The sequence below is a fragment of the Drosophila busckii genome, chromosome X (genome assembly GCF_011750605.1).
Source record: "Drosophila busckii strain San Diego stock center, stock number 13000-0081.31 chromosome X, ASM1175060v1, whole genome shotgun sequence".
In the NCBI taxonomy this organism is placed as follows: Eukaryota; Metazoa; Arthropoda; class Insecta; order Diptera; family Drosophilidae; genus Drosophila; species Drosophila busckii.
The window spans coordinates 7,769,213-7,790,548 of NC_046608.1; the positions used below are offsets into that span (position 1 = coordinate 7,769,213).

The 21,336-nt window shown below is 43.2% G+C and overlaps 3 protein-coding genes across 5 annotated transcripts; 1 reads left to right on the top strand and 2 right to left on the bottom strand.

Moving 5' to 3' along the window:
- Positions 1-1,600: 1,600 nt before the first annotated feature.
- Positions 1,601-13,001, top strand: LOC108606885 (monocarboxylate transporter 12). Of its 2 annotated transcripts, none has more exons than XM_017997410.1 (9): positions 1,601-1,857; positions 5,359-5,666; positions 7,248-7,367; positions 7,445-8,007; positions 8,067-8,246; positions 8,308-8,436; positions 11,721-12,051; positions 12,129-12,329; positions 12,390-13,001. In XM_017997410.1, exons 2-9 carry the CDS (start codon positions 5,507-5,509, stop codon positions 12,551-12,553), a joined length of 1,848 nt encoding a protein of 615 aa, XP_017852899.1. In that variant the 5' UTR covers positions 1,601-1,857; positions 5,359-5,506; the 3' UTR covers positions 12,554-13,001. The 2 variants fall into 2 exon arrangements, with proteins under 2 accessions (XP_017852899.1, XP_017852900.1); XM_017997411.2 differs by lacking the exon at positions 1,601-1,857 and adding an exon at positions 5,178-5,198.
- LOC108606886 (fatty acyl-CoA reductase wat) lies at positions 8,799-11,130 on the bottom strand. The gene is made up of 6 exons (XM_017997412.1): positions 10,502-11,130; positions 10,186-10,295; positions 9,927-10,128; positions 9,500-9,868; positions 9,285-9,434; positions 8,799-8,943 (listed from the first exon to the last, which is right to left on the bottom strand). The coding sequence occupies exons 1-6, from the start codon at positions 11,071-11,073 to the stop codon at positions 8,862-8,864; spliced, it is 1,485 nt and encodes a 494-aa protein (XP_017852901.1). The 5' UTR covers positions 11,074-11,130; the 3' UTR covers positions 8,799-8,861.
- Positions 13,002-13,642: 641 nt separating the features above from the next.
- On the bottom strand, positions 13,643-21,310 carry LOC108606568 (SET domain-containing protein SmydA-8). Of its 2 annotated transcripts, none has more exons than XM_017996787.2 (2): positions 20,360-21,310; positions 13,643-14,209 (listed from the first exon to the last, which is right to left on the bottom strand). In XM_017996787.2, exons 1-2 carry the CDS (start codon positions 21,293-21,295, stop codon positions 13,772-13,774), a joined length of 1,374 nt encoding a protein of 457 aa, XP_017852276.1. In that variant the 5' UTR covers positions 21,296-21,310; the 3' UTR covers positions 13,643-13,771. The 2 variants fall into 2 exon arrangements, with proteins under 2 accessions (XP_017852276.1, XP_017852275.1); XM_017996786.2 differs by lacking the exon at positions 20,360-21,310 and adding an exon at positions 15,960-17,332 and having other exon boundaries at positions 13,648-14,209.
- Positions 21,311-21,336: the final 26 nt, after the last annotated feature.

Here is a 21,336-nt window from a genome sequence, read left to right on the forward strand (position 1 = left end):
CTGCAGCGGCAACTGTACGCAAAAACAATGACAAACAATCAAAGGGTCGCTCAGCTAAGGCAAACAGTTTGTTATTTTCAAAATCGTTTGGGCAAACAGAAGTTAACGCACTGTCGTTTTCAATTTAGTTAAGCGAGCGTTACATATATTTTTTAATATTTATATTTATATTTTTGTTATTCAATTTCGCTGCATTGCATGTGAACAACAAAATCAATTCGCTTATCAAATTCAATTCAATTCGCTGAGCATTATCAGTGGCCATTACGACGATCGTAAATTCTCTGTGTGTGTGTGTGTCGGTGTGGGAGGGAGTGTGGAGAGTGTGGAACGCAGCTCACGGACCTGATCACGAGTTGCGGTGACCCCGCTGCGCTCCTGAATTCTACAGCTATACTATATATTTATATAGTTTTGTATATTTGATAGACTGACGAGTGATTGGCGACTAATGTCGATGTTATTGATAAGACAATTGTTGGCTTTCGCCAAGTGACAGGGCATAGACCAAAGAGACCCCACACCCCCCCACACCCTTTCGCTTGCTCTTTAATGCGAGCATAACTTATATTTTCGCTCTATACACACAGCCCTGAGCTATGAGCTATGTTTGCTTTAGAAATTAAGCGCACTGTGTGAAGGCTTTGCCAAATAGCAACATACTGTGCACAGTGGTACGCAATGGCAGCTGAAATATATAGCATAAATATAATGTAAATGCCACCACTGTGGCAAATCAAACTTGTATGTTATTTATAAACTTACAGCAAATAACAAATAAGCGAAAAGAAAAAGAAAAATTCCATGCAAGTCTAATCAGCTGAGCGAAAATTTCCATTTTTAGCCAAGTGTTAACATTATGACAAATTTATAATGCTCACCTATGACACCACGAGCGGCAAATGAGCGCGCATGCTATATATATATAAATGTTTGATCAACATTTGTTAATTGAAATTTAACACATATTTAGATGAGCGACTCACCTGCAGCTCCAGTCTGCCCACGCTTTGCCTAGCAGCCAAATATTTATTTATCCAAAACATATATCGGTCGAAAATGCATGTCGCTCTCACAGTCGCTCGCTCGCTCGCTCTCTTGGGGCTCCAAATCATCTGTTTGCTGCGTTACCAAGTTGTCGATTCGGAATCAAGCTGATAAGCGTCTATGATTTCTATCAGCGATTATGCATAATTGCAGCTCTCGCTTGCACATATGCTTGCCTGCTCGCTCGCACATTAGGGTGCTTGCTGCTGAATACAAATTTAAAATATATTAAATTAGTTAAAGCATAGGTTAGCTATTGAATACAATTGATAAGCTACTTCAATTAAATAAACACATGCATTATATGCTGTTATATATATTTTTATTTTAAATGTATATTTCGAAAATAAATTCAAAATTGTAACCAATTGATAAAGTGAACAACCCTGGCTCTCATGTTGAAGCTCTCGCCACTGATAAGAACCGTGAGCAAAGTGATAACACAGCTGTGAGCGAGAGAGCGAGCGAGCGAGCGAAAGCGAGAGAGCGACTCGCTCGCTTAGTTAGTAGATTTGCGTTTTGTTCGCTTTGCAGCGCATTTGTATTTCGTAGCTTTCCCACTCAGTACATTTGGCCGCGCACTAACAACGGCAACGGCTGCTCCAGTTCCCGCGTCAGATCCTCAAGTATCCCAAGCTAAGCTAAGGTCTCTCTATATATATATATATTTTTTTTTTGGCAATCAAGCGCGCGTCCTGAGCACAACACGTGCGGCAAGTTAATAAACAAAGTGCAACAAGTGCAACAGTAACAAAAGCAAACCCAACAAAAGCAGCAGCAGCAAAACAAACAAATTTAAATATAAAGCAGGTAAGCTAAAGCGAAAAACATGTGCATTGTATGAAAAACGTGCGCAAGCAAATTTAAATATATATGTATTTTGTTTTTAAATAAAAACACTTGACACTGCAAGTGTTGCAAGTTGCTTTTGATGTTGATGTTGATGTTGCAATTCAAAGCGCAATCATTTGGGACGTGTCCTTGTCCTCGCTCGACAAGTGCTCGATGCTCGACAAAAAGCTTCAGCCTTAGATTTGTCGCATATGCATCGATATGCACTGATAGCCAAGCAAGTGGCTCTCAATGTTGGTAATGAACTTGCCATGGATTATGCCCAAGATATAAACAACAACAACAACCACAACAACAAGAGCAAGAGCGACAAACACTTGAAGCGAAATGCACACAGCCGACAGCGTGAGACGCTGCACAGCTGATCAGCAAACTGATCAAATATTTTACAGTTACTTTTCTTTTAACTAAGTACAATATTCGATATATGCCATATATTAGCTGCATTAATTGTCCAGCATCAGTTGTGATGCTTTAAGCAGTTTGCTGTTTAAATATTTTACGTGTGGCACGGGCAAATCAATAAAGTGTTGCCCCGTGTGGCAAGCTGGCGGCTAAAAAGGTCAGCTGCTGTTATCTGGCAATGTGTGTGTGGCATGAATGAAAGCCAAGGCCGTAGGCAATTAAAATTTTCTGACCGCATTATAAAATGCTAATTGATGCTAAAAGACAGAGAAGAGACAAAAGCAAAAATCACGCCATTATTAAGCGAACTGACTATATATATGTATATGAAAACAATAATGCGACAGTTTTTATCCCAAAAGGCGCAACAGCCTCATAAATGTGACAGTCAAGTCAGCGCGCCTGATGCGTATTTTCCATAACATTTTCCATTTTCTTTTTCTTTTCTGCTGTTCCTATGTATACAATTCATTCATTCTATGTGACAATAAATGCGTTTCATTAAATCTTGCTGCAGCCCAAGGTGGTTTTAACTCTCTCTCTCTCTCTCTCTCTTTCACTCTCTCACTCTCTCGCTCTCTCTATTTTTTGGCTGCTTTTGTTATTTGTTTATATTGTTTAGCGGTTCAATGACTTTTGCTAAGCAAAACAACGCAGAAAATAAAAATAATGCTGCAGCGCCTTAACCCCAAGCACACATTAACCCACTGACACACTAATGCCAACTTTTGGCCTAGTTTCTAGTCTAGGGATAGGTCAGTGTGCGCCCCAATCTCTTTGCTCTAGTGGTAAACGCCCCTTGTTTTAATACAACTATTGCGAAAAAACTTTGCCGGAATTTATGAATAATAAATGCAGTCGACAGAGACTTTTGTTATCGGTTGTTCGACTTTTAACTCTTCGATATGGAGAGCGGCCAATGCAGTGCGGCAGACTTTTGTTTAATCTTTAGGCAGCCGCTGATTTTATTTATAATTAGCGCAATTTTAATTTCAAGTTTGTTGACACTTGACATTTTTTTTTTTTTTTTAATTTTTTTAAGTGCCTTTAGCTAAGCTTTGAGTTTTTAATTTTAATTACAACAGCTGTATGTCTAGTCTAGTCATTGAAATTAGTTTTTTATAGCATTTAATTGTAGTTTGTTGTTGCGTTTTTTTTTTTTTTTATAGTGCATGAACAACAATTGTGAGAAAACGCACTTATTAACATTATTGAGCATTATCATTGAGTGGGGGCGTATTCAAGTCTCTGTCTCTGTCGCAGTCGCAGCCGCCGTCGCAGGCTCTCAATTAGCGTCGAGCGTTTAACGTGGCGTATGCGCAATCATAATTTCTGATTGTAATTTGACCGCACACGAGATTATAGCTATGCTCTTGTTGTTATCTATGCACATAAAGCACACAATATTTATTAAAGTCATGGTCAAGACTTGTGTGATTTCAGTTTTTAAACATTTATTTTATTTTATTTATTATTATTATTTCGTTGTCAACGCGACTGACTGCTGAGGTAGCCGCAGGCTGTCGAAATTTTAATTGCCTTTGATTGCACAAAGTGTAGCGCCGCCGCCGCCGCCGCCGTGAAGTGACTGTGAGTGTGACTGTGAGTGTGACTGTGACTGCTACTGTGACTGCAATGAGTCACATGTAGCAACATTATTTCCTGTTGTGCTCAGTCTATGCCCCAATCCCAATTTCTAATCAAGTTGCGTGCCTCAAAGCAAATTTATGCCGCATGCTCTGCTGATAGTCCGACTGACTTAACTGAATCACTTTTGTTCTCATTTCTCACTCAGTCAGCCCCCCACTCCGCTGCCCCCCTCTCCGGTCAGTTTGGCATATAAATTTCTGCTCGCTTGTGCATTATCGTGTCATTATTATCATCGACGACGACGCTTGTTGCAACACTTTTGCGCATTGTTCTGCGCCCAGCCATGGCAACAACAATAACTGCAAAATAAATATTATTAATAGCAATAGCATTTATTGAACATGCACATACATGTCGACAAAGGCATGTCGACTAAGCAGCTGACGTCAGTTGTTGCTCAAGAAATAAAACAACAACAATTAACAGCAGCTGGAAAATTCGGTGTCCAATGTTCGGCAACATTCCAAACTTGAGACTCACATTAAAATAACAAGCATAAGCATAATTCACTATTCGAATTCAACAATTTATAAAAGACTTTGATGAATGAAAAGAGTACAGTACACGCTCGCTAACACGCAAATAAAAGCTATAGCTCAATAAATAAATATATATGAAAACTTAAAGGCAACATTTTTAAAGTTTATACAACACATTGCCCTTTTTCTATAATTTATTTATTTAATTTCCAACTAGCTACAGAAAGTTGCAATTATAATTTATTATATTGGTACTTTAATTGCCAGCACACACTGTATTTGAAAAATGTTTGCATATAGTACCAAAATATGAGCAGTTTGCTTATGCGGCTTATTTGCTATAGAATTATTATATATACTTATGCTTATATATATTTAACGAGCTGAAAATAAACGACCAGTGGGGTCTTTATAATACAGTTCTAACTGATAAGTCGCTTGTGCTTATTGCCTGTGTTAAGAATACAAAATAAAGAAGACAAAACTGTTTTCACTTTGCCATTTGTTGTTTTGTTGTTGAAAACAAAAGAACAACAACAACAACAACAACAACATATTGAGAAACTGGGCAACAACACAGAGATTGATGCTAGGGCAGCTTCAAGAGTTTTTGCTGATAAGCCTGGAATTGAGATTGAGATTTGAGAAGAAAAACAATGACAGCGCGAAGCTTCTGGAAATCAGTCAAATGATGAGACCTGCAGCAGCGATTGACGACATTTGTGTTGTCCGTTGTGTGTTCGCCTGTCAGGCTCAGTTCATAAGGTGCCACTGAACCTGATAACCGCTTCGATGTGGTTTAGCTGCAGCCAGCGAACCCCCCCCCCACGACCAGCCAACCACCCAACCAGCCAACCAGCCAACATTAATATAATTAAAGCTAATCTAACATTTCAATCAATGACGTGCCTTTCACTCTTTGCAGTTGATCGAACTCTTGACCACGTGCAGGCGCAACATGCAACAACAATAAAGAAATAGCAAAGCAGCGAGAGCAACAACAAAGCAGCAACGCAGCGACGTCACAGCAGCTGAAGTCAAATTAGCAGAGACAGAGCAGACAAACTTGCAACATGGTGCACGGTCCGCCCGCACGCAGAAAATCCCAAGAGCAAGGCAGCTGCAATGGCGGCAACGCGCCCTGCGAACTCGAGATGGAGTCACAGCCCACTCCACCCGACGGTGGCTGGGGCTGGATGGTCGTCTTTGGCTCCTTTATGATACACATAGTTAGTAAGTAGAGCCATAATTTGATATTATACAAAGTTGACAACCAACATTTCTTATTTTTATTTATACATTTCTGCTCTACCTTTAAATATAGTATTTGATAATAGTTCTTTTTGCAATGCTTAGCGATCTGCTCAAGTCAAGGACAGCTTGACAGACACAAGTAGTATTTTATATGGCCATAATCAGTTGTCTATATCTAATCAGCTGGATTTTTATTTAATAGCACCAGTTACTTAGCTTGGCACTTGGCACTTGCAACATGCTCAGGCCTTGATAAGCATTAATTGCAATCTGGCGCATGTTTAGGCACGCAGCCCACTCCAAGCATAACAAAAAATCCCAGCAGATATACAGATTACTCAGATAGCACTAGCACTTTCACTTTTTCATGCCACTCCTCAGTTGTAAACTTTTAATTTTTATTGCGCGCTTAACGGCGCAGCGAGCGCCGACGCTTTCGCCCCACTGTGCGTAGCATTGGAATTTCTTTTCGGTTGCCAGGCGGCTTAAACCTTGTACCGCGCTGCTCATAAAGACGCAAATCAAAATGTTGTTAGCCATGTGCGATTAACGCGGCTGCTGACTACCAATAGTATATCATAAATGTTAGTCAACAGCTGATTTATGGCCAGCCAGTGCGCCGGCTCTGGGGGATTAGATAGCAACAGACAGAGTCGACAGTCGATACTGTGGGCCTAATACACACATAATTGTTAATTGACTAATTGGTCACCTATATAGCCGTTGCTCTAATCTTATCGAGCCAGCTATAGAGTTATAGCCACGACTTGGTCATTAGTAACTAAAGAGGCCTAATTTCCGTTTTGCTAACTTAAATTTAAATGCTTCAAAGGCTTTTGTTTTAATGCAACGCAATTGCGCCAAATTTGTTAAATAGCTTAAGCAAATTATTGAATTCAAAAAAAATTCAAAGAGTGAATGCAGCAACTTACGTTTTGATAATATTATTAGGCAGGCATTAAATAAAATAGTAACAAATTAGCAAAATAAACACTTGTGTGATCATAGCCGAATTTTTATATTGGACTGAGCGAGAGAAAAACAGCAACAGCTGTTTGCTTTAACAGCAGCTTCGCAAAAACTGCAATTATTAACTTTATATTTATGCATTTTAAATCATTCAACATGCTTAATTAATTACACCAACACAAACGCATTGCAATTTGCACAACTAAAGCGCAGCTTGCGTTCGCGACTTACAAACTCGCCATATCGATATCGATAAGTTTGCTCATCGAATAAAGTGGCCGCAACAATTGAAATTTGTCATTCACAAATTGTGCAATAAAAATTATTATATTTACTTTATCAAAAAAATGCAATTTAAACTCATAAATAAATCAAATATTGTGCATTTTAGTATATAGTTTATGCAAATTGTAATACTTAACTGCAAATGAATAAGAATGCATACAGCTGTTGCCCTAGGTCATGTATCTAGTTTACTTATTTATTTGATTTAATACTAGAGCAACAATTACTATTAATTACTTTTTACCACTACTCTAGCATGACTACAAATGTGTAATTATTTAATATAATTAAAATATTCTTTATTAGCCGATGGCATGACTTACTCCTTTGGCATGTTCTACGATGAGTTTGTCACTTATTTCAACGAGGGCAGCGGCTACACAGCCTGGATAGCCTCCATAATGGTGGGCGTTACCTTCTCATCAGGTAAGTGCGCTCCAAGGCCAAAACCCAACACACTAATCACAGCGCTCACTCATTTGTGTGTTCTCTTTTTTGCGCAGGACCCATTAGCTCCTCGTTTGTCAATCGTTATGGCTGCCGAGCGGTCACCATAGCGGGCGCCATTTTGGCCGCAGCCTGCATAATCGTGAGCATGTTTGCCCAAAATGTGGCCACGCTTATAGTAACCATAGGCTTTGGCACGGGCCTGGGCTTCGGGCTCATCTACCTGCCGGCCATAGTGAGTGTGACGCAATACTTTGAGGCGAAGCGCTCGCTGGCCACGGGCATTGCCGTCTGCGGCTCCGGCTTTGGCACATTTGTGTTTGCTCCGCTGACGGAGCATCTGATTGGCAACTATGGCTGGCGTGGCGCGATGCTAATCATTGGTGGCGTCGTGCTGAATTGCATAATCTTTGGCGCCATGTTTAGGCCACTGGAGGCGCCGCAGCCGAAGGCAACCAAAAAGGCAATAGATCAGAATACAACGCCGGCGGAGCTGGAACCGCTGAAACAGAAGCCAGTGACGGATCAGTATCTGCAGCTGCCGCTTCAAACGCAGGCAGCGCCACAGCCAGCACTCTGTCGCTCCAACAGCGTGGGCCACAACCTCAAGCCAAGCTTGGTGAGTGCTCCCAGATGGGCTGCTCCAGCTTGAACACGTTACTTAACGATTCTTTGCAGAACAACAACTCGAATGGCGCTGTGAATAGCACGGCCATTGCCGTGACAAGTCTGAAGAGCAACAGCAATGATGACATCGCACGCAGCTTTGCCAGCCAGCCGCAGTTGCTGCCACTGCGCGAGGCGCATCGCGAGCACAGCGCCAGCGGCACCATGTACCGCCCAGATGCGCTCTATCAGGTAGACTAAACGCAGTTAATATGAAGGTTAAGGGCTAATCAAATCGCATATTTAAACACAGGGCTCGCTGCATAATATACCGGAGTACGTGAGCTCCAGGAATGATCTGTCGGTGCGCTCGCGCTCTGGCTCTGGCGCCATTAAGCGCTACGGCTCGCTGCGTCAAAGCCATCCATTAGGCCACAGCCAGGTAAGCACACCCACATTAAATAACTAACTCACTAGTTGGTATCACATTTAATTTTTAAACTGACGCGATTGATACTCGGCCAGCAAGTGGATTAGATAGAGCAGCAGCAGCAGCGCCAGCAGGCATTGCATGGCGAAGCGCAACACGCGTGCTGGATGCACGTTGGGCCAGTGGAGCGTCAGGTGCAGCCAACGCGCATAGCGTTCATGCCACTTCTCGTTGCACTTATCGCATTCACATTTCTCTGGATAGCAACAAGCTTCTGCCACAACCATTTTGTTCTCGCTCTAGAATTTTGTTATTTATGCAAAATGTTTATTTATGTTACACACATACGTATAAAACAAAAGACTACTTAGCGCTAGGAAAAAAAAAATAGTACAAAAAAAAAAAGAAAAGGGGGATTAAGTAGTTGGCTGCTGCTTCTAGCGCATAAAGCGATAATAAAACCAGCTCAGCAGCTTATAGAGCACAAAGAGACGCAGCACATGCCAAATGAACAGTTTGCTGTAAGTGTAATTAAGTTTGATGTCCTTTTAATTAATTAACGCCACGGCATGCACACACAGTCAATACAAATGTATGCAATGCATTAAGTAAAACTTTAAACGTGCGTTTTATGCAATGCAGTAATCAATCAAATAATTGCAAGTGACAAGAGTTAAAGGACGTAGCTTGGCAATTAAAGTTAAATCAATCAATCGCGTATTATTAAACGCTTACCTACAAAGAATTAAATCAGATTTAACGTCATATAACTCTAGTCGCATATAATTATTTGGCTGTGTATTGCCGCCTCCACCAGCTGCTCCGATACCATAGCTACTACTAATTGCTTGTCCACTTACATGCGTATTAGTCGCTGCGCTAGTCCCACTGTCTTGGGATTCTCGTTCAGCAAATCTCGCCGCACGCTCTGTATCATATTATTGCATGCCGATGTCAAATGCTCTGCACTTGCCGCATTGTGGTACTCCTCCGCCAAATCGAACTCCGTGCTGCACAACAACAGTTTAAATAAATTTAAAGTTGCTCATATACAAAGTCTTTAAGTGAAGCTTACTCCTTGTTAAGCTCCAGCAGTCCCTTAAAGTCTGTGGCACCTGGACTGTCGTAGTTGTTGAACATAAAGGGCTTCATGACTTCCAGCGTGTGGTAGCACTTGCGCATAATGGCCATTATAAGCGGCTTACGTCCGCAGATGAACAGCAGCGTATCTATGAAAAGCGCTGGCAGCACTTGCTTGGTAAAGACCAAGAACAAATAGACGCAACGGCTCTGCGTATAATGACAGCCAGGTGCCCATAGATTCTTGAGAAAAGCAGCATTATACCAAAGATTCAGATTGTCCATATGATTGGCCATTTCCTTAAACGTATGCGGTATGTGCGTCTTTGACGAGGACTGATAGACCAACAGCTCCTTGGGTGTGCTAAATAAATAGAAATATATATAGATAGATCGAAATCTATTGCTAGACAACTACGCACCCATTGCGATAAGCCTCATAGCCGCATTTCGTATAGTAGAGCAGCGCCTTGACGCCCATGTCCTGTGGCGTTATGTCCAAGTGTATATTGTCGCCTATGTAGACCGTCTTGAGCAGACCAGCGCCTACCAGCGAGAACAAGCCCATGGCGCCCATCAGCGAGGGCGCATAGCCTGGCAAGGGATCGCGCACCGAGAAGAGCACTGCGCCATAAATTTATTTTTAATTAATTTGTTATAATTAATTACTTATGCGCTTACCAATTGAGGGGCGCCAAATGATAAGCGGCAGACGCGTGCGATAATCATTGATGAGCGACTCGGCCAGGTTCTTGGTGAAGGTGTAAGTGTTGGGAAAGCCCACGATGACTCTAAAATTATAATAAAAAAATATAATATTCGATGTGCTAATTAAATTTGCCAACTTAGCATAAGCTTAACTTTTTTCTCTTCACAAAAATGGATAACTTTAGAGGTTAACTTTAAGTTAAGCATTGCCATATTCAATCTGTCTGTCTGTGTGTCTGACTGTCCGTTCGTTGCAAAGCGTATGCTAAGGCTGGGCACGCTTACTTACTTGCGAGTGAGTGCATCCAGCATGTCATCGTCGTGAATCTCGTCGAGCAGACGCAGACAGCTGCGCCAGTCCATGGGCGAGTCGTAGTACTTGGGCTCGACACGTTGCAAGTACGGATTGCTGAAGAACGTCGAGACGTGCACAAAGACACGCAGCTGACGTAGCTGCTCAGAAAATTTAATGGCTTCGAGTGTGCCACCAACGTTCAGGCGCAAAGCCACACGCAACGGCTCATCGAAGCGCACCGTGGCCGCACAGTGGAACACCAACGAGACCTGCGCAAGCCGACGCACATCCTCTGGCGTAATGCCAAGTTGTGGCAGCGAGACGTCGCCTGCTATGGGCACCAGCTTGTCCAGCTCTTGAGGCTTCTGCACGCGCAGCACTTGAAAGACTTTGGCCTGGCGCAGCTTGAGCAGCCGCTGCTCGGCATTGAGCTGGCCACGCGGACGCAGCAGCACATATATGCGCTTCACATTGCAGGAGCGCAAGAGCTTCTCGATCACCGCCTTGCCAACGACGCCCGAGCCGCCGGTGACGAAGATTTCGCTGTTGTTGAAAAATTGCTGCATCGTTTGTATTCCCGGGACGCTCGTTGTCTAGCCAGCTCTACGTGCACACAACCACTGCTCGCCGGGCATCGGCTGTTGTTGACTTTTGGGACCGACCAGTTCCAGTACGCCCTATTCCCCATTGCGCTTGCATATTCATTAGCTTGGCATTGGCCACACACACACACACACACGCACACTCACGCACACACACATTGCGCCGGTCATTAAACTAACATGAGCTATATATTACCTTATCCTATACCTTACCTACGTGCGCTTATGCAAATTCGGGCGTGCGCACAATCAGATTACAAGCCCATGCCTAAGCCCGCAGCCATAATCGCATGCGAAACGCGCGACGTTGATCAGAAAAGCGAGGATCAGCACACGCATGTCTTGGGTCACGTTAGTTCGCACTACTTGCATATTTTCGGTTATTGCCCTGCGCCTAGTTCGTCGCGGAACTAGTTCGACTTGCAATTCGGCAACATTGATAATTGAAGCTTTAAGTACTGTCGCATTAAATTTCTATGCAATACCAAGTAGTTCATATGAACTAGTTTATCTATTATGTATATTCGGAGCATAGCGTATAATATTTTAAAAGAATTTCCTTTTACAGACTGTTCATTGAAGCTTAAATTAAATATCTTACTTGCTTGCAGGAGCTAACAAAATGCTGCGGCTGCATCAGTTGCTCCAAGGAGACGCACGATACGTTTGCCGAAATGATGAACTTCTCGCTGCTGAAGGATATGATCTTCTTGGTCTTTACCATATCGAATTTCTGCACCAGCATCGGCTTCAATATTCCCTACGTCTATATACCCGCCCACGCCAAGATTCTGGGCATGAGCAAGACGCAGGGCAGCTATCTGATTTCGGCCATAGGCGTGGCCAACACAGTGGGACGCATTATACTTGGCTATATAGCGGACAAGCCCTGGGTGAATCGCTTGCTTATCTATAATGTCTGCCTGACAGCGTGCGGCGTTGGTGAGTGCAGCGAATGAAATGGAATTCGTTGAGCCTTTTGGCATTATAGATTGTATAATTTGTATATTTTACAATAGCTACAACAATGGTACCACTGTGCACGGATTTTAATTCACTGTTGATCTACTGTTGTGTGTTTGGCTTTACAATTGGCGCCTACGTGGGCTTGACTTCGGTGATCTTGGTGGACTTGCTGGGCTTGGATAAGCTCACCAATGCATTCGGCTTGCTGCTGCTCTTCCAGGGCATTGCCAGTTTCATTGGCGCGCCCATAGGTGGTAAGTGTGCGCTAGCACTTAATTGAAATTAATAATTAATATGATGATTTTCCACTGCAGGCTTTATGTTCGACATCAAGCATTCGTATAACCCGGCCTTTGTCATGGCGGGTCTGATGATTGCCGTCAGCGGTCTGGTCATGTTCGCCATTCCTCCCATGCAGCGTTACCAGGCACGCAAGCCTGATCCCAAGCTCAATGGCGAACAGATAGCTCTAAGTTAGTACGTCCCAAAGACGCACTTTATATTGGTATTTAATCTACAAAAATCTACATTGTTACATTTTATACCTAATACGTATACGTAATAATTTTTCCAATTGTTTTTCACTACCAAATTAATTTACTTTTGAGTGTTTTTTTTTTTTTTGTTTCGTTAGCTTGTAAGTGCAGTTTGTAATAATAGCAGAGCCGCAACTGCGGCTTAGGTCAGGGCTAGAATTCAATATTCATAGCTATATGGCCTATACATTAATTATTTATAAACAACAACAGTTGGCGGGGGGGTTTGGGGGTCGCCGCACTTTCAAAACACGCACACATATATGATTACGTTATATGTTATTTTTGTTTGACACTTTAAAAGACTTTGGTTGGTTTTGTTATGACAACATTACAACAATTGCAAAAGCATGCAGCAATTTTATATATTTATAGCTAAAATGAAATATACATGCATACGTTATTTTTTTTTAATTTATGCTTAATTTTTATACTATGTATATACATATATGTGCAATTCAACAACAACAGCAGCAGCAATAATAATATAAAAGAAAAATTACGAAAATAAAAGCACTTTTGTATAAAAAACAAAACCGAGAAACCTTCATTGCTCTGAAATGTTTATTCATGACACAACCAACTGCGATTTGCATATGTAAGTGACACCGGACATCGAAAATATGCATGTCTATATATCTATATACCTACCCATACCCAAATACAGTAACGTTCAGCATTTTCTTTCAGCTGCAACTACTTCAAGTTATTTCGTAATTACAGCAAAAGTTTTCAAACTCTAATTTGGACACTCGTTATTTTTGATTTCAGCTGCTTTAAAAATCAATAATAAACAAAGTGTAGACAACTTTGACAAGCAGAAGCTTTTTAGTTTTCTGTGGAACAGAACACACAAGTAAAATTCTGCGTAAAAATAAATACATAAATAGATATTTAACAGCAAAGTGCTCAGCATGATTAAAGAGTAAAAATTGTTTTAAAATTTTGCTCAACGCTGCAGACAATAAATAAAATTGAATTTCATTTAATTTGCATAGCTCTGTTTTTTATTTAATATTATAATTTCTAATCAAGAAAAAAAAAAAACAGTTAATGCAAACACAAAGTAAGCCACACTAACACACTCATACACACTTGGACACACACACATTTAAACACACACATACAGTGTTGTGGGCTTAGCTTCGAGTGGTTCACATTCATTGGATCTCCTCCGTGATGAGCTTCTTGAGCGTACACTCACCGGCGCCCAGCTTGTGTAGAATCGCTAGAATCTCCTCGCGATAACGATCCTTGTGGGCATACTCCTCGGGCGTGTACTCCTCGGCGCCCAGGCGTGTCATGCGCCAAATCACATTTAACTTGGCTTCGATCAGTACATAATTGGACGGCGGACAGAAGCGCGGGCAGAACTCATTGATGAAGTGTATCATGTCCTGGACGCTGCACGTGTTTATGCGATTGTTTATCGTATTCAGAGCAAAGTCCTGATACCGCGCCATCTTGGCATGGGGAAAGACATTCTCGCAGCTGAGGCAACGCCAGTCCGGCTGCAGTGTCTTCGTCTGCACGGGAATGACCAGACCCTTGCAGCCCTGCTCCCGGCAAAACAGCGCCGACAAATAAGTGCCATTCTCCTGTTTTCGAAACGAAAGCAGAATGTCAATTAATTATTTCAAATAAATACATTCATTAAATAGACTATTGAACTTGATTGCGATTGCGTTGTTTATTTGTTTTAATTCCCAAATTTGTTTAGCTAAACCACAATTTGTATTCATGAAAGCAATTTACAATAATAAACAATTGAACTTTTGCACTTTTGGCAAAGCTTTTTATCTAGATTTTTAATATTATTTTAAATTTGTGTAATGAGCTTCACTTGATGGAATTTCAGTCTAAATCTTAAGGCAAGTCCTTGACAAGACTTGAACTCATCTTTGGCTTTAAGCAAACTAAACTTAAATTTGGCTAAACTTTGAGAGAAGCCCTTTTTGTTGAAATTTTATTTATCTACCTTATTGCAAAATGTATAACAAAGTCAACTCGCCATTTTTCTCATTAATTTGTGCAACATTTTCGAAACTATTGCAAAATATGTGTGTGAATTTGATTTCGATACTGAATTTGAATTTGAATTCGTTAATGTCAATTCAAGCAGAGATGTTCATTGCCATAGTATAAAAACTGAATAAGCGACAACTAGAGAGATTGGGAGCTGGGGTGGGGGTTGATTGCATGAGGCATCAGCTGTCTGGTCTGTCTATGTCGATTGACATTTGTGGGTCTGGGTCGGGGCGCCTGCTCTGACGCTGACGCTAACGCTGGCGCTGGTTCTGAATCTGAATCTGGTCATGTTGCACACTAATGAGCTGCGCGTCTCGCGTTCCCACTGCGGTTGCGTATGTTCGCTGCGGTGGGATTGGGAGGCGCTAGGTGGGGCAGTTGGTATGTGTGTGTGTGAGCGTTCTGCATCATCAGAGGCAAGTTCATGCAAATATCATACAACTAATCTAATTAAGCGCATTTTTGTTATGTCGCTCTGCCAAATGCTATTATTCATCTAATCCAACAGAAACACACACACATACACACACACACACACACACACCTAAACAAATAACTATTTGCGAATGTATATCTATTTGAGCATATGCTTCAGATATAAACACGCATACCGCACGATTTGACAGCTGTAGAGTCTAGCTACTACAATATATAGCGACTGCTGCTATTCAAAAGACAAACAGACAGACATATGTATGTATGTACATATTAGTGTATACTATTATAATGATGTCTTTCTTATTTGTTGATGAGCGAGAAAGAGAGAGGAAGAACGCTGCGACACATGCACATGAACAACAAAAAATTAAAATAACATTTCACATTTTAGAAATTCCAATAATGGCTTCATGTCTGCCTCTGCCAAGTGGCCTAACCATGCTCAGGGGCAACATAGTACTTGCGTCCTGCGTCATATACAATTTTTGAATGGCAATAAGTTATAAGTAGAAAATCAATTGGCCTAAGTTAATTATTGCTTTTGAATGGCTTAATAATAGCGCCGTGAAATTGTTTTTATAATTGGATTGATTGCTGCCAACTTAAAACGAATTTCTTTTGTTTATGTTTTAAATTTTATAAATGATGAAGATTGAGTTATGAACAATTTTAAATTTGAATTTCGTATTTGAATTTTGAACGACGCTTTGCGATCAGCTGAGCTAAAAATACCAAACACCGCTCAAGTGTTATCGAAATATCACTGCAGCGTTAACAATTCGCTTAAGGCTTAACTTTACTTATACCAACTCTTATACTGTTTGTGTGTAGTTGTGTGTTGTTGGTATGTCTATCGATAGTAGTAAGATCGATTGTACTCACTGTATTGTCGTTGCAACGATCGCAGTTGCATGCAAAGTACTTGGTCATCTTGAGGAATATGTTGCGCGTCAGATTGCTCCACAGTATCTTGGTATATGTGGTGGTAATCTCACCACCCTGGGGTATATCTCGCGCGGCACGCACCACCGCCAGTCGGCCATTCTCAAAGTAGTGGCTGGCATTGGGCGTGCACTCGTGGTTCATAATGGCGGTCAGCGGGAAGAGACCACGCAGCAGCGATTCGTGTCCATCGACACGGCAGGGCGCCTCGAAGGCATTTGTATTGAGCACGCCCACCACGCGGAACAGCTGATCCATGAAGGGCTTGTCCGTGGTGGGGAATTTGCGAAAGCATTGCGCCGCCTTGATGATCTCCTGGCGATAGCCACGCTCCGCATTCGCCTGCATGGCATCCACCAGCGCACGCTGCTCCTTGCTGAGATAAAACACGCGCACCGCCGTGAGTATGCGCAGCGACAGCGGATTCACCACATCCGCCGGCGTGGAGTCAGCAGCAGTTGCTGTTGCTGTTGTGGTTGCAGTAGCTGTGCCAGCAATGACTGCATCCTGACACTCCTGACTCAGATCCTTGGGCAGCCAGCGCTGGAAGTGCTTGCATTCATTCTGATGCGCCTCGGAGTCGGCGCAGTCGCCACAAACGGGCAGCGTGCAGTGATGCGGGCAGAGAAACTGCTTGGCGGACAACAGGCGATGGCAGCAAACGCATGTGTTCAGCTGGGATCCTTTGCGGGCGGTGGGACCCACGACGAGAGCACGCTCGCGAAATATGAGCTCGCCGGCGGCAATGGGACGTGTGGCAAAGACGCCGCGTCCGGCTACCGGCGATGGGGCCAGCGTCCAGTTGGGCAGCTCCTCGCGCAGCTCACCCAAGTGCACATCGATGAGGCGCGCCAGCTGCTCGGGCGTTGTGTTCCGGCTGGGCGCCATGTGGGCCAGCATAGTGGCTGTGGTATTCATTCTCTCTCTCACTCTCACTCTCTCGACTGTACGCGCGTTCACTTGTCACTTGGCGTCAGGATCGACTGACCAAAGCAACAGTAGCAGGCAGCAGCCGCAGCAGCAGCAGCCACAACAACAACAGAAAATAAAAAAAAAGAAGAAAAGCTCTGAGCAGCAAAAAGTCAAAACCGAGCGACAAACGACGTGACGCGACGCGACGCCAGTTTGCGAGTGATGATGGCTAACGATGGCGCTGGCGATGCCGATGGCAATGGTTGGTGACTGGCGACTGGCGACTGGCGGTGACTGAACGACAAGACCTAGCCGAGACGCAGGCGCTGACGCTGACTGAGGCTGAGCTGCGGCAGCGACGCCCTCAGAGAGTATTAAACGCAGCGCGCAACTAAAAAACACAAATTAGAGGCAACAACAAGTAAGGGGCAGCAACAACAGCAACAAAATATGAATTTCCAAGGCGGGACGCGCCACACACACACGCGGACACACACACACACACACACACACACACACACAAAGCCGCTTTTGCTTTTCGACTCTTATTCAATTTGCTGTTGCATTCAATTGGATTCAATACAGCAACAGCAACAACAAAAGCCATAGCAATAGCCATGACACAAAGCTAAAGCCTCCGCTCAATCCCCCATAACCCCTTGAGTGCCCAGCAACCCACTTGAGAGCTGCGTTACCCCTTGACAGCGGCTGACGCTGACGCTGGCGCTGGCTTTGGGTCTTTTGCCTGTCGCTTCGATTTGTCATTTCAATATATTCAGTTTTTTTTCTTTTTTTTTGCTCTGCTCGCTGCGGTTATGAGATCAACACCACCTATAAATAACGTATACGTATGTATGTCTATCTGAATGTACAACACCCGCTACTCTACGCGTCACACTGTCATCCATCAGAGCAGAGCAGCCTAACACTGGCCAAGAATCACACGCGCCACGTTGTCAGGCAGCGTTGACGTCGCTGCTGGCGTCTGTGTCTGCGTCCGCGCCGCGTCTCTGTCAACGTCAGCATTGTTGCTTGTGCGGCTTCCGTAAATACAAGAACAATATAACAAGCATAATAACAGGCAACAACAACAACAAGAACAACAACTATAGTACAACAACTGCTTACTTTAGTGGCATAAAATGCCGCAACTGGAATTTGAAGCAGCTCGAAACAGATGCGACAAGCTGCAGCTATTTACATGCATAAATGCCAGTAGCTACGGTATGGACGGACGGACGACACGACAGTGAACACTCGAGTGACAGTCGACTAAGGCGCTTAGATATGCTGGGCGTTGCTTTTAGCGAGTCTCTTCGCTAGGCAGACAAGCAAACGTGCGCACAGTTCACAGGTCACAGGTCATTATTTTTTTTTTATATATGTGTGACACACACACACACACACACAGAGAGACGAACGAGCGTACGAGCGTACGAAGAGTGTTACTGTATGCGTGTTGACGCCTCATAAATAAAGACATGGGCCCCAAAGGCGCATTGCGTGCCCATGGCCATGACAATGACAATGCCCAATGCCAAATGGCATCATCCACCACAGCACACACAGCAGAGCGGCAGAGCAACAAAAGCGGTAGACACGTGACCAGGTCGACACCAGGCCAGGCCAGTCGCCGGCGACATATATTGCGTATACGCAACGCGGACTAATACGACTTCCTCCAGCACATAATTGGCTCAGCACAAAGAGAATATTTGCGAGCACACATGAAATGAAAGCGAAACCACATAAAAAACAATATATATATGTTATATATATATCTATGCAGCCAAATGTATATTTAAACGCCCAAAGTATCAACAACAAATAAATATTAAGAGCAAATTCATTAAATCGGTTGCTTGTGGCAACAGCAACAGCAAGAATAAGAACATACCTTATATACGTATGTTTGCAAACTTAAGAAATTATAACAGCTGCCCCCCCACCCCCTCACACTCCCCCTGTCCCGCTTATGCTCTCTTTGCCGCCTTTGGCATGACGAATGTGCGTGCTCTAAGCATTTTACGCTGCTTATGCTCGACGCTCAATGCACATACGTGCGTGTGTGTGTGTGTGTGTGTGATTTGTACTTGAACTAGTTTAGGCCTCTTTCCATTAGCCTCTAACTGGCAGTTTGCCCAGACCCATGGGCATAATGCATATGCTTTTGGATACAGCGCACAACGCAAACGAGGGGTCTCAATTATTTGTACAACTCAACAAACGGCAAACGAAACGCATTCATGCCATTTATCAAATCAGTTACAACGAATTTTGCATGCACTCAAACAAATAAATGCGTAAATATGATTAAAATTAAATATACAAAACTGTATACTTGCTATTTTTGTATAAGAAATTCCTATTAATAGCAATCTAAAGTAAATAAACTTAAATATATTTCAATGCGTATACGTAATGTTGACTACAGCACATGACGGGACGTGACGTGACGCAGGCAGCGCATTGTCGCTTGGCCCAACACACAAATGCAACCTAATTAAAAGCAGGCTAAGTTGCACATAAATTCTTTCCTCACTTGTTGCTAAATTAACGCGCATATATATGCATATTTTTAATATCAGACAAGCGCTAGAATTTAATATGCTGCTGTCGTTAAATTGTTTTACATTTGCGGCGGCAGTTAATAATCGATACATTTTGACATGTGTGTAATCGATCTAACCAGCGCTAGCAACTTGCAGCTAAGCAAAGCACAAGAATTATCGCTTAGGAATTTAGATTGTTTTTAGCTTGTCCAAATGTGTATATAAATAAAAATATTTATATAAAATATAACAAATTCAAAAGGAATTATATTAGAACCTACTTATTTATTTATGTAACTAACTTGTTTACTTCAGCTGAGCGTTACTTAAGATTTGTAATTTTATTAATTATGTTAATAACTTTTGAGAAAGTGCAACATAAACGTTCAATATATAAAAAGTTCTATGACGCTGCATTTTTGAATTAAATATCATGCCAAAGAATTTCTAAAGAGATGCGCTAAGTAAATTGTTTGTTTCAATTGTAATCAATTTAATTTAAAGATCAATTTCTGTCTGCTTGATTTACTATTTGTTAATCTGTATATAGCATATAAATTAATTTCTAATTTCAATGAGTTGATTTAATTGCTTGCAATTGTCAGTTGAATGAACTTTTAATGATCAGCCCCAAAAACTAAACTCGCAATTAGCAGCTATAGATCTCAGTCTCTCACTCTCTTTCGCTATTACTCTCTCTCTCTCTATCTCTCTCGCTATCTGTGTTTCTCTTTGGGGGCACGCTCAATTGAGCTATTTTTGAATGGCACGCGCTGCTTGCGACACACACTCGTCATGCCTCAATAGCTTTCGCCACCATTGGGTGCTTTTTATAGATATAGAAAAGAATCAATTGCATGTGCATTGGGAACTCACTGTGGGATCCTGGCAGCGCGGGCATTGGCACATGAAGTGCTTGGTCATGGCGAGAAATATTTTGCGCGCCAGCGTGGACCAGAGCAGCTTGGTGTACGACATGGTAATCTCCTGGCCCTCGGCAATGCGCTCCGTGGCAGTCACGACAATCGTTTCACCATCCAGAAAGTGATGCGCCGCATTGGGTGTGCACTGATGGTTGAGCATGCCGGCGAGTGGGAACAGAGCGCGTGCGACAATCTCCTGGCCAGCGCCATCGCCAGCGCCAGCTAAATGGAAGCGACTCTCGAACGCGTTCGTATTGAAGGCGCAAATGGTGCGATAGAAGTACTCGAGCATATCCGGATCGCTGGGAAAGTGCTCGAAGCACTCGGCGGCGCGCTCCACCTCGCGCATATAATAGCGATCCGCATTGGCCTGCATGGCATAGAGCAGCTTGCGCTGCGGCTCGCTTAGGAAGAAGCAGCGCACCACGCTGAGGATGCGCAGCGCACGCGGATCGATGCGGCTGCCGTCCTTGGGCTGCCACTTGCGAAACAGCTGGCACTCCAGCGCATGCCGTGTGGATGCGACACAGTCGCCACAAACTGGCAGCCCACAGCCGGCTGAGCAGAGTGCGGCTGCATCATCCGCAGCCGCATCCGCAGCCTTGCCGCTTGGGCTATGATAGCAATGTATGCAGTTTTTCAAGTTGCGCCCGCGATGCGCCGTCGGACCGACGAGCAGTGTGCGCTCCTGGAAGAGCTGCTCGCCTGCGGCTATGTCGCGTGTTGCAAATATGCCACGCCCCGAAATGGGCGAGTCGGCAACACGCCAGGCGGGCGCTGCTGGCCGCAGTGCACCCAAATGTGCATCGATGAGCTCGGCCAGCTCCTGAGTGCTGGCGCTAATGCTCATCTGCGGCACTTGCGTCAGTTGCTGCAACTGCTGCGACATGCTTGGCTTCGATTTGGGACACTTTGATTTCAATTGCAATT